At 56.3% G+C, this 12,090-nt stretch overlaps 1 protein-coding gene across 1 annotated transcript; it reads right to left on the reverse strand.

Annotated features, from left to right (window-relative positions):
- Positions 1–5,956: 5,956 nt before the first annotated feature.
- On the reverse strand, positions 5,957–7,922 carry LOC113476012 (folate receptor gamma-like). The gene is made up of 4 exons (XM_026841286.1): positions 7,785–7,922; positions 6,973–7,161; positions 6,482–6,617; positions 5,957–6,318 (listed from the first exon to the last, which is right to left on the reverse strand). The coding sequence occupies exons 1-4, from the start codon at positions 7,920–7,922 to the stop codon at positions 5,957–5,959; spliced, it is 825 nt and encodes a 274-aa protein (XP_026697087.1).
- Between the last annotated feature and the right edge of the window lie 4,168 nt (positions 7,923–12,090).

The following is a 12,090-nucleotide window of genomic DNA, read 5'->3' on the forward strand; positions in this document are numbered from 1 at the left end:
TCATGATTCTTTGACTTTATGATCCCCCTGGGAGGAGGGTCCCTGCTGGAGGGGCTGGCGGGGAGCTGCTGGTGGAGGACCTGCCGCCTGAGCAGACCCAGAGGTATTTACAGGCTCTTCCACGGAATCCCAGAAGGGCTGTGGAGGAGGAAGGAGCTGCCAGTCCCCGTCCTCTCCCCGTCCCAGTGTGAGTGAGACCCACACCCCAGCTGAAGCCCTTCCTGACCCCAGCGAGCCCCAGCCCACACGGTAACATTGCCCAGGATCTGTTGGAACTGTCAGCCCAGCATCCCCACGATATCCAGGGTGATCCAAATTCACTTGTGGTGGCAAAGTAAACATCGCCCAGATCTTCCTCTAATTTACCTCCGTCCTTGTGGGTACAGAAAGAAAATGAATGTTACTCATTGCATGGAGGCGCGAGTCCCACCTGAAGGGCACCCACCACGCACACAGCCTGGGACAGAGCCAGGGGAAAGCTGGTGGCTGCAAAATTGAAGGTACAACCAAACTACTCCATGGAAGATGCGGTCGGGGACAGCAGACCCTGGTGAGACCAGTGCAGGGACAGCAGAAGGCCTCGGCCCCTGCGTGCTCCCAGCGCTGCTGGGCAAACGTGAGCGCATCAGCCAGGGGGAGAAGCGACCCACAGCTGCGGGTAGAGGGATGACTCCTGCATGGAGAGGACGAGGGGACGTGCACAGGCCCAGAACTGGGCTGGAGGTGAAATCAGTCAGCTGGTGACCTGCAACACAGGTTACAGCTCTTCACTGAAGTGGAGCCTCAGCCCTCCTGGGACACAGGAGCCCTCCCAGTCACAGCCCCTCGCTCTAGCCCAATGGCTACCATGTAACTGGAGAAATCTGCACCCAAAATACCCCAAGCAGGAGGAAATGCTAAAGCAATGACACAGACAAGCTGCAGCTAGCCTGCAGTCACCCCATCCCTGTGACTCCTCCCTCAGCCAGGTGTGGCTGTCGCCGTCTCGGACACATCCCGTGGCCTGTTCAGTTTTTGTGCCGCAGATGCTGGGGTTCAGCACACAGACCTTGTCCACGACGATGCCACTGAACCACAGACAAGACAACCAGGGTGAGGACAGTTCAAAGCCTCGAGATGCTCCCTCTGGGACGTGATGCTCAGGACAGCCACAGCAATACAGGGCATGAAAACGGGGATGAGGCCGAGAGTCAGAAAGAAGAGCCCCAGCAAAGCCGCGTCAGCTATGGAACGCGATGTCTATACACCCCAGCTTGGTCAGGTCCTGGCGCAGACAGCGATGTAACCTCCATTCCAGAGGGATGTTTGATGGGACACCCGGGCCAGCTCAGGACACCGGCCTGATGCTGGCAGCGCCGAGCGTGGAGGAGTATCTCAGCAGGTAGTAGAAGGCCACGCAGTGATCCAAGGACCTGGAAGCACAGAGCGCTCCGTGAAGGAGAAGGAATGGATTAAAACAGATCGAGCAGACTGAGCGTCAAGACAAAACGCTCGTTGCTGTTGGCATTTGAGAGACGAACCCAAACCCGTGATGACAGCACAGACAGGAGCTGATGCAGCGGCTCACGGGGACTTCAGTCAGTCCCGGTCACGAAGAGGGTTGTGCAGTTCCCTGCAAGCAAGAGAAGCGGAAGACAAGCTGCAACCACCTTCCAGCCCAGCAGCACCAGTCGGGCTTAACTCGGAGGGTCCCTGAGCCGCTCTGGCTGTCACGCGACGCCCCGCGAGACACCCCTGCAGGGAGAGCCCCAACCTCCACCCCACACTATGGATGTGAGGGTGTCGCCCAGCCGGGAAAAGCAAGAACAATCACGGCACTCTCAGCAACACGACCCTCTTCCAGCAAAAAGAGGGAGAGAGGAGCCAATTGTCCCTGCAGATCCGTTTGCCCAGACCTCATGCAGCAGCTCTCTACGGGTGAAATTATTTTAAGCTTCCCAAGCATGGAACAGTACCCGGGACCGGGGAGCACGTCCGCAGCGGGAATTGTCGCGTAAGGAAGGGGTGCTGACTGCAGCATCACCTGCAGCAAATCCCAGAGCCTCTTGCAAAGGATAAAACTGTAAATGGTTGGGAGCTGCGAGGTCAGACCTCGCCCCAGACACAGGCCCCCGGGCAGGGGACAGGAGGGGGCTTCACACCCACCCTGGGGGGACCCCAGCATGCTTCCAGGGGACACGGACCTGAGCATTGTTCAGTCACAGGTCAGGCCAGAGCTGACCAGAACCTGCATGGACAGCAAGGCTGTGGGCAGCGGGAGCTGCCTGAGCAGGATTTTCCACAACCGCAGCAGCCCGTAGAGTTGCTTTATTTTTGTCCTTTATACAGAAATCAGCTCCAGGTGCTGTTTTGCTGATTAAGGATGCCAATTAAACTTGGTCACCCGAGTAAAGGAAGTAGCCGTATTTTACTGGAGATAACTAAGTAATATTTTCATTTCTATTTGCATTTGTACAGCTTTAATTTATTTTCCTCCCAAACCCATAATAATTACAGGTTGTCCTTTAAATTCCCTGGGACTCCCACACATTAAGGAGCCTGCTGCTCCAGTGTCAGTCAGGGCATTTACAGTTTGTGGGGACCGGCTGTTAAAAACAAAACAAACAAAAACAAAGAAAAAACTTTAAACTCTACGTGGGGCTGTCGGTCCCTCTGCACCCGCCGCCCTGGAGCTTGGCCACTAATTCACACGTGCGGATTATGACACTGATCCCCCTCCCTGGCCTCCCGCAGAGGGAGCCCAACCCTCTTCCACCCCCAGAACCGCTGCCCCTCTCTCGGGGTGAGCAGACGGCGGTCCCGTCGAGGGGCCAGAGGTGGCTCCGCAGGCTGAGCAGTCCCCGCCTTCCTGGCCTGGGAGTTCTGTACCTTTTCGCTGGGTTTATTCAGCCCTCTCTGTTTAGGTATCTTCCACAATTCTGGGGTTGAAATTCCGCCAATTTTATCACGGGGCAAAGCATCCCCTCGGAGAGCAGTGAACATTTCCTCACCAGAAACCCTGTTTTCGCTGCCTTTGGGGCTGTCAGGAGCATCCCCATTCCCGGCACTCCCTCAGGGGCCCCTCTCATCAAGGTCACGTAACCGCTTCACTTTTTCAATTCCTTGGTCGAGGGGATTCCCCATTCCATTAATGAGGAGGGGCAGAATTACATTTTTATGTGCCGGTGGGGCGGTTTTTATCACCCCGTTTCCCACAGCGACCGGCACAGGATGCCACACCATGAGGTCAGCGTCTCCTCCACAACCAGGCGCTCTCACCCCTTCCCCCTCCGCTCGCCGCGCACTGTCCCACACAGCAAACCGCCGGTGGTCAGACGCCGGCCCGACGTTCTCCGCAGGATGTTTGCTATCGCACCCCAGAGCGGCCAGTGCTAACAAATCAACCTCCTGAGTGCTGCTTTGAAACGCATCCTGCACAAAGAATCCGAACTTCAAATCAAAAGCCCTTTTAGAGCCTCCTGCGCCTGGGGTTACCCCTGATGGTGCAAATGCTCCATCCAAGAGAGCAGGGGCCAGTGTCTGTTTAAATCTTCCAATGATATCGTTCACTCCCCGCTGTCTGTAACCCTCCATCGCATCCTTCCCCACAGGCTGCCCCACATTAGGATCTCTGCCAGGGTCCCCCCGCACACCCGCTGCTGCAATCACCACACACACTTTCCGACAATCTGCTCGCCCCCTCCTCCTCCTCTACTCATGCTGTGCTACTCACACCGCAGCTTGCCCCACCGCTGTCTGGTGAGTGTCCGGCTTATCAGCGGGCACCTCACTCTGGCACTGCAGCGTCACGGTTTGCCTCTGCAGGTCACACGTCTGTCGCTCCCTGTGGGAACGCTCCGACAGCCGCCTCTCTTCACCCTGCGCTTGGTTTTTGCACACAGTTAACAAGATCCACCCTCGTTCACTTGGATTTGTACTTTCTTCTCCTTTTTTCAAGAGGTGCCTTTCTTGGACAATTTAAAGCATCCAATGGTTAAAGAATGGCATTTTTGTCAGATCCCAAGTCTGACACCAGTTTATGTTTTTCTGATTAAGGATACCCGTCACACTCGGACACCGGAGTGGAAAGAGTCGGGGTATTTTACTGGAAATAAATAAATAATGTAATGGAGTAATACAGACAGCATAGAGTAAGAAAAGGCAGAATAGTGCTCCAAAATAAGAAAATACAGGGTGATGCATCAAATCGTGACTACATAAGAGAGAGAGAACAGGGATTAAGATCCCTCCCCACTCGCACCCGCTGCCATCGTCCAGCCCCGTGGGCAGCCCCGGATGCAGTGAGGGTTTGCAGGGTCCCGCGGGGTGGTTCCACCCGTAGCTGAGGCCCCCAAAGAGGGTCCAGCCTTGTGTCAGTCAGGGCATTTACGGTCTGTGAGGGCTGGTTGTTCAAAAAAAAAAACCAAAAACAAAAACCCCAACAATCACACCAAACCCCAAAGAAAAATCTTTAAGCTCAACGTGGGGCCGTCAGTCCTTTTGCACCTGCGGCGGCTCACTAACAGTTACAGACTGAGGAGTTCCAGCTCAAGGCCTGATGCTCAGGCTCCAACACTCCCACTTGTTCCGTCAGAATAGGTGGTTGGTTGTAACTCGGTATAACCCCTCTGAGCACGGTGGTTTTCAGGTCTGAAACACAGAGGATTCATCTCTAGGTGAACTCTGGCTCGGGCCGCTTGCCCAGACCTTGGCGCTTCAGGTCCTTCCCCTTCCCCTTCCCTCGCTGGCTCAGGCAGGACAAGCCCGTGCCCCACACGTGCCCCACAAGATGTTTGTGGCCTCAGCCAGGGCCAGCCCTAGGACAGCTTCAGCTTTTGCAGACAACACATGGAAGTTGGAGAGAGAAAGAAAAGCGCTTGTGCGTTTCATATAAAGGCAAGTAACCAGCTGCAGTCGAGGCGGCGTCATTAGGAGCGTTTAAAAATTCCAATAAACCAGAAAAACTTCTGGGAAGAGCTGCTTGGATCTAAAGATTCCTTAAAGTGTTTGAAGCCCTGCAGACTTCGCCTCACCTGAGCACCCCTGTGCGTCTTCCTCTTGCTCTCCCCTTCAAAAGTTTCGCTGGAGGCTTGTTTCCACTTCCAAGGAAGAAAAAGAAAATTAAAAAAAAAAGCAGAAGAGTGAACCTTTCCACTCTGCCAGTCCCGTGTGGGAGACTGACCCGATGTCCTTGGGGGGCGAGCAAGTTTTGAGGCAGCAGAGATTAAGCACAGCCCAGCCAGGCTAGGCAGGGGGGCAGCCCTGCCAGTGCCCCCAGCTGTGCGACGCAGCGGGAGCTTTGCCCAGAGCTGGGCAGGGGCAGCCCCGCCAGGACGCTCCTCAGAAAAAAACACCTCACTGGAAAAGCGGGTGCCCTTGCAGGAACGCGCCTCTAGCTCCGGCCGGGCTGCTGGGGGCTGCGATGAGGGGGGAGACCTCAGAGGTTCTTCTCCCAGGGCGAGCAGGAGTCCAGCAGCTCCGCACCTCCTCCGGCAGCGCGGAGTGGAGGGCAGCGGGTACGGAGGAACCAGGAGATCTGCTACATCTCCCCTACCCCCGGCAGAGCCCTGCCATTACAGATCCCGCACCCACCACCTCCCAGTCCAGACCAGCAGCTGTCCCACCCAGAGCCCTCCCACCTCCTCAAGGGTACGTAAGGTCAGGACAGCAGGGCTGATTCGGAAGGTTATTTTATTATCAGGGCCACGCTGCAGGGGGTCATAGCAGCCTGAAAGACCAAACACCAGGGCTCAGGCGAGGACCTTGGACCAGTGCTGCCAACCCAGCCCGCGGCCACGGGGCGGGAACAGCCTGAGGGGCTCCTATGCCCGTCCGAGATGACCGCCATCGCCTGGGGGTACGGGCAGGCACCAAGGCCCAGCCACGTGTCACACAGAGCACGTACGGGTGTGCGAGCCGTTCGATCGGACAGGCCCAAGGGAGCTCTGCCAGCCCCAGCCGTGGCCCCAGGGAGCAGTCACGGGAGCCCCCACCCGTGGGAGCCACAGCCCCCGGGCCCTGCAGGGACCACCGCCAGGGCCAGGGGCAGCAGGACGAGGACGGGCCACGGCAGAGCGCACGCCGCGTCGCCTGCCTCGGGAGTCACGTTCTCCGTGCGGGAAGGGGAGGTTCTCTTTTTCCAGGCATAGTACTTCGCCACCACCACATTGGGGTTTCCCTGGGCAGGGTCAAACCACATCTGGATGCAGCGCCCGCTGCCCCGGTGCTCTGTGGTGTACTTGTAGGAGTTGGACCAGATTTTCTCACACAGGTCCTTCGGTTGGGGGAAGACGTGGCTGAAGGGTCTGCACATGGAGCCCCAGGGGCAGCGGTTTGTTCCTGAGGACAGACAGCACCAGGAAACAACGTGAGCTGGCAGGCGTGGGTCCTTACACCCGTGAGGAGCAGGTCACCCGCCCACAGCCCATCGCCGCCGCTTGGCCACCTTCTACTCCACAACCCCAGCCTGCAAGGAGAGGCTTGCTCCACACCCCCCACCGACCTGTTGCCCAGTTCCAGCCCTTGTGCCAGTTCTCTTTGCAGGTGACGAAGTCCTTGCAGTCCTCCCACCACTCCTCGCAGTCCTCCTTGCAGAGTGGCACGTGAAGAATCCTCTCCCGACGCCAGCTGCTGTCAGTCTGCAAGGGAACAGGACCACGAGCGCTGGTGCTGGCCCTTGAAAGCCAAGGGGCAGGATCTGCCACGCCCCAGATCCCCCCGCAGCCCCTTCCACTGGGCTCCAGAGCCAGTCTGACTTTCAGCCCCAGCAGGCACATGCCCTTGGCAACAAGCATTCCTTCATTAGCCTGTCTGGCTACCTAAGCTGAGACTAGCAAAGTCCTTTCTATCTTTCTACCCAGTAGGAAAGCTTGCAGAGTCCCTGGAAAGCACATTCCCACCCCTGCCAGGGGAACACGGCATGGGGGACCAGCACAGAACGCATCAGGTGGCCAATGGGCCCCGTTGTCTTAATCCCAGCAGATGTGACCCTACCTGGTCAATCCAGGGCCCCAGGTTGGGCGAGCACTCGTACAAACACGTGTCCTGGATGAAGTGGCGCTTGCACTTGGGCGGCATCAGCCCACAGTGGTTCCAGTTGAAGTTGTACAGGTTGGATTGGTCCTTGTGGGCTTCTGAAGTGGTGTTGGCGGTGCAGCAGGCGTTGTCCTTCCAGGGAGCACACTGCAACGGAGCGAGAGACAGGTGGGTGAGGGCGGGCAGCAGCTCGGGGCAGTCAGGGGGTGCTACAGCAAAAGCTCTTCAGCGGCAAGAGCCTCTCTGCCAGCAAACCCTTGGGCACTTTGGACTGAAGAGTTCAGGGATGCAGCAAGAGCGGGAGGAGCTCTCTGGAGGCTAGAGCCTCTCGAGGAGTTAGCATCAGCCAGAGGAACAGAAAGAAACTCCCTTCTCTTACACCCTGGCTTGCTCGTAGCCCCATCCTCAGCAAGGCCTTGGGGGCAGAGCTCTGCAGTGAGCAAGAAGAGACTCTAACACAGAGAGGGAGCAGGTAAGAGCATCTTTCCCCACCATCCTTTACCTCGTTCTGCTCTGGGGTACCTAAGCTTTGGGAAGGGGAGGCCTCCTGGTTGAAGAGGGGTGACACTGAGCTGACAGAAACCCTCCCACCGCTGCGTCTGCCCGAGGCATTTGCTGGAGGAAAGCGGCAAACAGGCCTCATGGCCAGCACAGGCTTCTTCCTCAGGCAAATAGTTGCTAATCCCAGAGCACAAACCGGCCCGTATCACCTGGGGAGGCAGGGACAGGGGACCCCAACAATCCCACCGAACCCGTCGGCAGAGCCACACCTGGTCATGCAGCATCCCCTCGGGGCCAGGCTTGGTTTTGTGGTGTTTGGCATCCATGCAGGTGCTCAGCAGCGGGTCCTTGGCAGGCGCCATGGCGCAGGTGACCAGCAGCACCAGCAGCACCCGCCCTGCTCCCATCCCGGCTGGCTGGGGAGGTGACAGAGCTGTGCGGAGAGGGGACAGCACAGGAAGGGCTTTGACCTGTGGAGCAGTAACTGGGGCGCCACGAGGGCCGGGCGCTCCAGAGCACATGCCAGCAGCCCACCGGCGGCTCCCAGCACCGAGGACACAAGCGCAGCCCCCCCAGGCAGAGCTGTGAGGTCAGCCACGCGCTGGGCAACGCCACAGCAGAGGCAAACAGCCCTCTCGGGGCTCAGGCTGTCCAACAGCCAAACCTCAGACATCCCCAGCTGGAAGTGGGACAGAGACCTGCCCAAACGGGGACCCTCTTGCGCTCAGCCACCCCCCTGCTCCAGTGCGGAGCTTTCGCCTCCCGGGCAACCTGCGGCCAGGCATTGCTGGTCAAGGTAGTCAAACACACCAGCACATCTTGTGTGGCCCACAAGCGGCAGGAGGCCCACCTTGTTTTCAGGAGTACGTTAAGAAAAGGAGGACTTTTTTGTTTGTTTGTTTTACCTGCACCTGGGTCTTCAGAGATCCACACCTGAGGTCTCCAAAGGAGACCTGACTCAAGCAATACGAGAGGCTTCACATAACCCTGCCTCAGCCCCCTCTGCCCACCTAGAGGCTGATAGGACTTTTATAGCAGTTCACTAAAAAAAAAATAAGCCACAACCAAAACACCCAACAAAACAAGAGAGAACCCCAAAACCCAAACAAACCCACCTCACATTCCATGTCACTACAGCATAAGGGTCTAAACCAATCACCTTTTAAGAAGGATTTTGCAAAACAAACCCTTTACAACAATAAACAGCATAAAACATCACAGAAGGCAACAATCACAGAGCTAAGGAAGCAGACACACAAATCTGAGGGCTAGAAAGCAGCTAACCTACGCCACAGCTCCTCTACGGAACCCCCTGAACAGCAGCTCTCACCCTTACCAGCCCAAGAAGCCTCCAGACCTCCGGCGGAGACACTCGGCAGAGGAACTTCCTGGGTCAGCTTTCACAGGAAAGCCTTCGAACACAGGTGCTGGCACTTGGAAGTGCCCTCTTAATGCGTTTCACGAGGTTTAACTCCTGCCAGCATTTGTTACCTTAGAAGCAGTTGTTTTGGTGACAACTTGCCTGGGAAACCATCTCGTGTTTTTTCCAAGAGACAGGTCTCTTATCAGCCGCGGCCATTGATAACGAACCCGTCCTCCTCTGCTCGCCCTACACAGGCGGTTTTGATTTGCACCACTGCGTGAGACAAAGCAGCCAAGGAAGGACAGATCTGGGATTCTGCCATGCCCCAAGAACAGGTAAAAGGGGTAACGCTCGTCACAAAAAAAAAAAAAAAAAAAAAAAAAAAGACACGCGGGAAAAAGTGCTGTTGTCTCAGGAAGAAACTCCCAACACAAACAAGAACCGCAGGCTGATGAGGGGAGATGGTGCACCTTGTTGCAAGCACCTGAGGACAATCGAAGCTAAAAGCTGGGGTTTGCTCACACGGGGCAGAGCCCTCCTCCTGGAGCAGCACAGCTTTTGGGGCTGGTTTGCTCTTTTCTTCGACCGCACCACTGATGTTTTGGTGATGAACCCCCTCACCTCAGGGCCTCATCACCCTAAATTTAATGCACGGACGCTTTAGGCTGCAGGAGGCCCCGCTTTGGTGATTTCTGCAGCCTAACGCCACGCTGCACGAGTCGGGGCCTCTGCGTGCTCGTTCTGCACCAGGCACGTGCTGCTTTGATGGCTCCTGCTTCTAGATCTGCATGGGAAGTGACAAGGAGCAGATCTTGCCCCCCTCCTCACTGAGCCGCAGCTCCCTCGCGCTGCCCCTCTCCGACGCAGCCAGGGTCTGCTCACCCGTTTCCCTCGGCGAGTGCGTTGCTCCCCATGGCACGGGGATGGCAGCAGCGGCTGTCCTGGCCTTGTTTTCTGGTCCTTGCTGAGGAATTTCTGATAGCTGGTTTGGTTTTGGAACCGCTGATCGCTGCGCTGTGTCGTGACACTGTCATAAACGTGACGGCTTGTTCCTGAGAGATAATTGTTAGCCACCAGCCGGTCATTTTTTTTTATCTGAAATGTTCTGTTTCTTCTCTAAGTGCATCACTGTATGTTTATCTCAACTGCTTTTTTTTTTTAATCTGTTGTTTTATTGTTCAGGGACTCAGTCTTACCATGATCTTCTGCAGATTTTCACAGCTGGGCCTCCTGTTCCTGGAGTAATCTAAGATCATCAGAACCTTGGTTGCCTTGCTGTTTTCCCCTTCCTTTCCCAGAGAAAATTAATCGAAAAGCAGAAATCCCAGCACAGGTTCCTGGGGAGGGTCGCTGTAAAGGGTAGCCTTGCACCTTTATCTTAGGATTCAGTTACCCGGTGCTGTGTGGAACTCGCGTTGCCTGGCTGCTTGTTTGATGATCTGCAGTGGGGACCTTGCTCGGGGCCCCTGTGAGTCCGGGGTGACTCTGTCCCCTGCGTCTGTCCCAGCCAGGACCCTTGGCGGACTTGCAGGGTGTTAGGGGGTCTGTCGGGCAGGTTGGCGGAGCCACGCTGGCCCTTTCCCACGCGTCCTTACCCACCTGCCTGCGGGTTTGGCCCTTTATTACATTCTCTGCGACCTTTTCCCCACAGATACCACGTCCGTGGCTGTGCGGATCCCTCTGTCTCTCCAGAAGCCCTTGAAGGTCCCATGTGAGCGTGTATAGACCTTGTCCTCGCCAGGGGTACTCGGGACAGGGCAGAAAATGGGGAAACTCTCTCCTCTGCCCGTAGCCCTGCCTGTACCCTGGCGCTCGATGGGGTGGGCAGGGGCTGGGCACCGCTGTGCTTGCTCCCTCCGGCTGAGCTGCCTTGAGCAGCCTCTCTGCGGGGGTCAGGGTCTGCCGCTTCTCCGGGGTCACGTCTGGGTGGGCAGCTGCTGGGTGACTGCTTGAGGGTGTGCGGGGAGCCTCTGGGCACCCCAGGGGCTGCCCCCGCTCAGTGCCCTCGCTTACACGTCGTCTGGAGGTGCCTGATGCAGCCCCACGTGGCTCCCCACTGCCGCTGCTCCCACGTGCGGTGTGATGATCCGAATCTCACCGAGGGGCAAAAAGCCAATGAACTTCATGTGTAGATCCAAGAGTTAATTTTTAGTGTGATTGAAAACAGTCTAGTACAAGAATCATTGTTAGAGCAGATCTAGTTATTACAGAAAAAAAAAATTAATATTTCTCTACAGAAAAAAGAAATAATAATAATAATAATAATAATAATAGTGCTCCAATTATAATTGTTATACACGCACTTCCCAGTTTCCACCTCTTCCCCGGGGTTGTGTTTCCCCTTTCACTGCTCCTCCGGGTCCTCAGGTTGGTGACTGCAGTTTGGTGATGGTGTTGGATGTTACATCAAGTCCCCAAAATCTGGAATCTCTCACAGGGAGGAGTGTGATACTGATGTTCATGGCTTCTTCTTCCTCACTCTAGGCTCCACGGTGTGTCTTTTTTATGTCTGATAACATGCTCTTACACTTTGCTTTCTCTTCATTGGTCTGCCAGTCCGTGCAGATTTCCTAAATACAGCGCATTGTATGCGTGTTAGATACTCCTTCCTTGCTCTCTTTGTCATCCCCAAACCATTTTAGCCTGGCTCCGAGCCTCCGTTTCTTTAACTGGCCACTTCTGAGTTGTTTAGAGCCGTGCGGGGCCCTGTCTGCCATCCCCTCATGCCCTCACTCCTCTGCTCCATCCTCTGTCCCCTCTTCCTAAGGCCCTGCCATCCTGCCCGGGTTTCTCAGCACTATACCATCGTGTTGAAGTCATAAATGTCTCATTCACCAGAGAACAGCTACATTTACTGCTGTCTGTGTAAAACAGACACGCTGGTCGCATCACACACCGGGAAGCAGAGGAGCCATAGCCATAGTCAGGATAAAAATTGCCGTCACTGCTAAATCTGGGAAAAGCGAAGCTCCAGGCAGGTCAGGAGTAGTTCAAAGAGAGCAAACCTGTCATGCCTCACCCCTGAGACCCTGCAAACTCAGCACAAAGCCCAAGCCTGTAGCCAGCAGTGGCCACGCCGTGGTACTGGGCTACGGGGTCAGCGTGCAGGACCTGGCCACAGCCCCCGGCCAGGTGGGTGCTGAGCACACTTGGGCCGGGCTCAGCACCAAGGGGGGGGCAACCGAGCTGAGCCCCGGGTCGTCACTGACTGC

Source organism: Athene cunicularia (assembly GCF_003259725.1).
Source record: "Athene cunicularia isolate RWA chromosome 1 unlocalized genomic scaffold, athCun1 chr1_part4, whole genome shotgun sequence".
Taxonomy (NCBI): domain Eukaryota; kingdom Metazoa; phylum Chordata; class Aves; order Strigiformes; family Strigidae; genus Athene; species Athene cunicularia.

Coding starts and splice junctions, on each gene's coding strand:
- LOC113476012 (XM_026841286.1), bottom strand. CDS start 7,922: ATGGGAGCAGGGCGGGTGCTGCTGGTGCTGCTGGTCACCTGCGCCATG. Junction 7,162..7,784: donor AGGGGATGCTGCATGACCAG/GTGTGGCTCTGC, acceptor GCTCCGTTGCAG/TGTGCTCCCTGGAAGGACAA. Junction 6,319..6,481: donor GGGCTGGAACTGGGCAACAG/GTCGGTGGGGGG, acceptor GTCTGTCCTCAG/GAACAAACCGCTGCCCCTGG.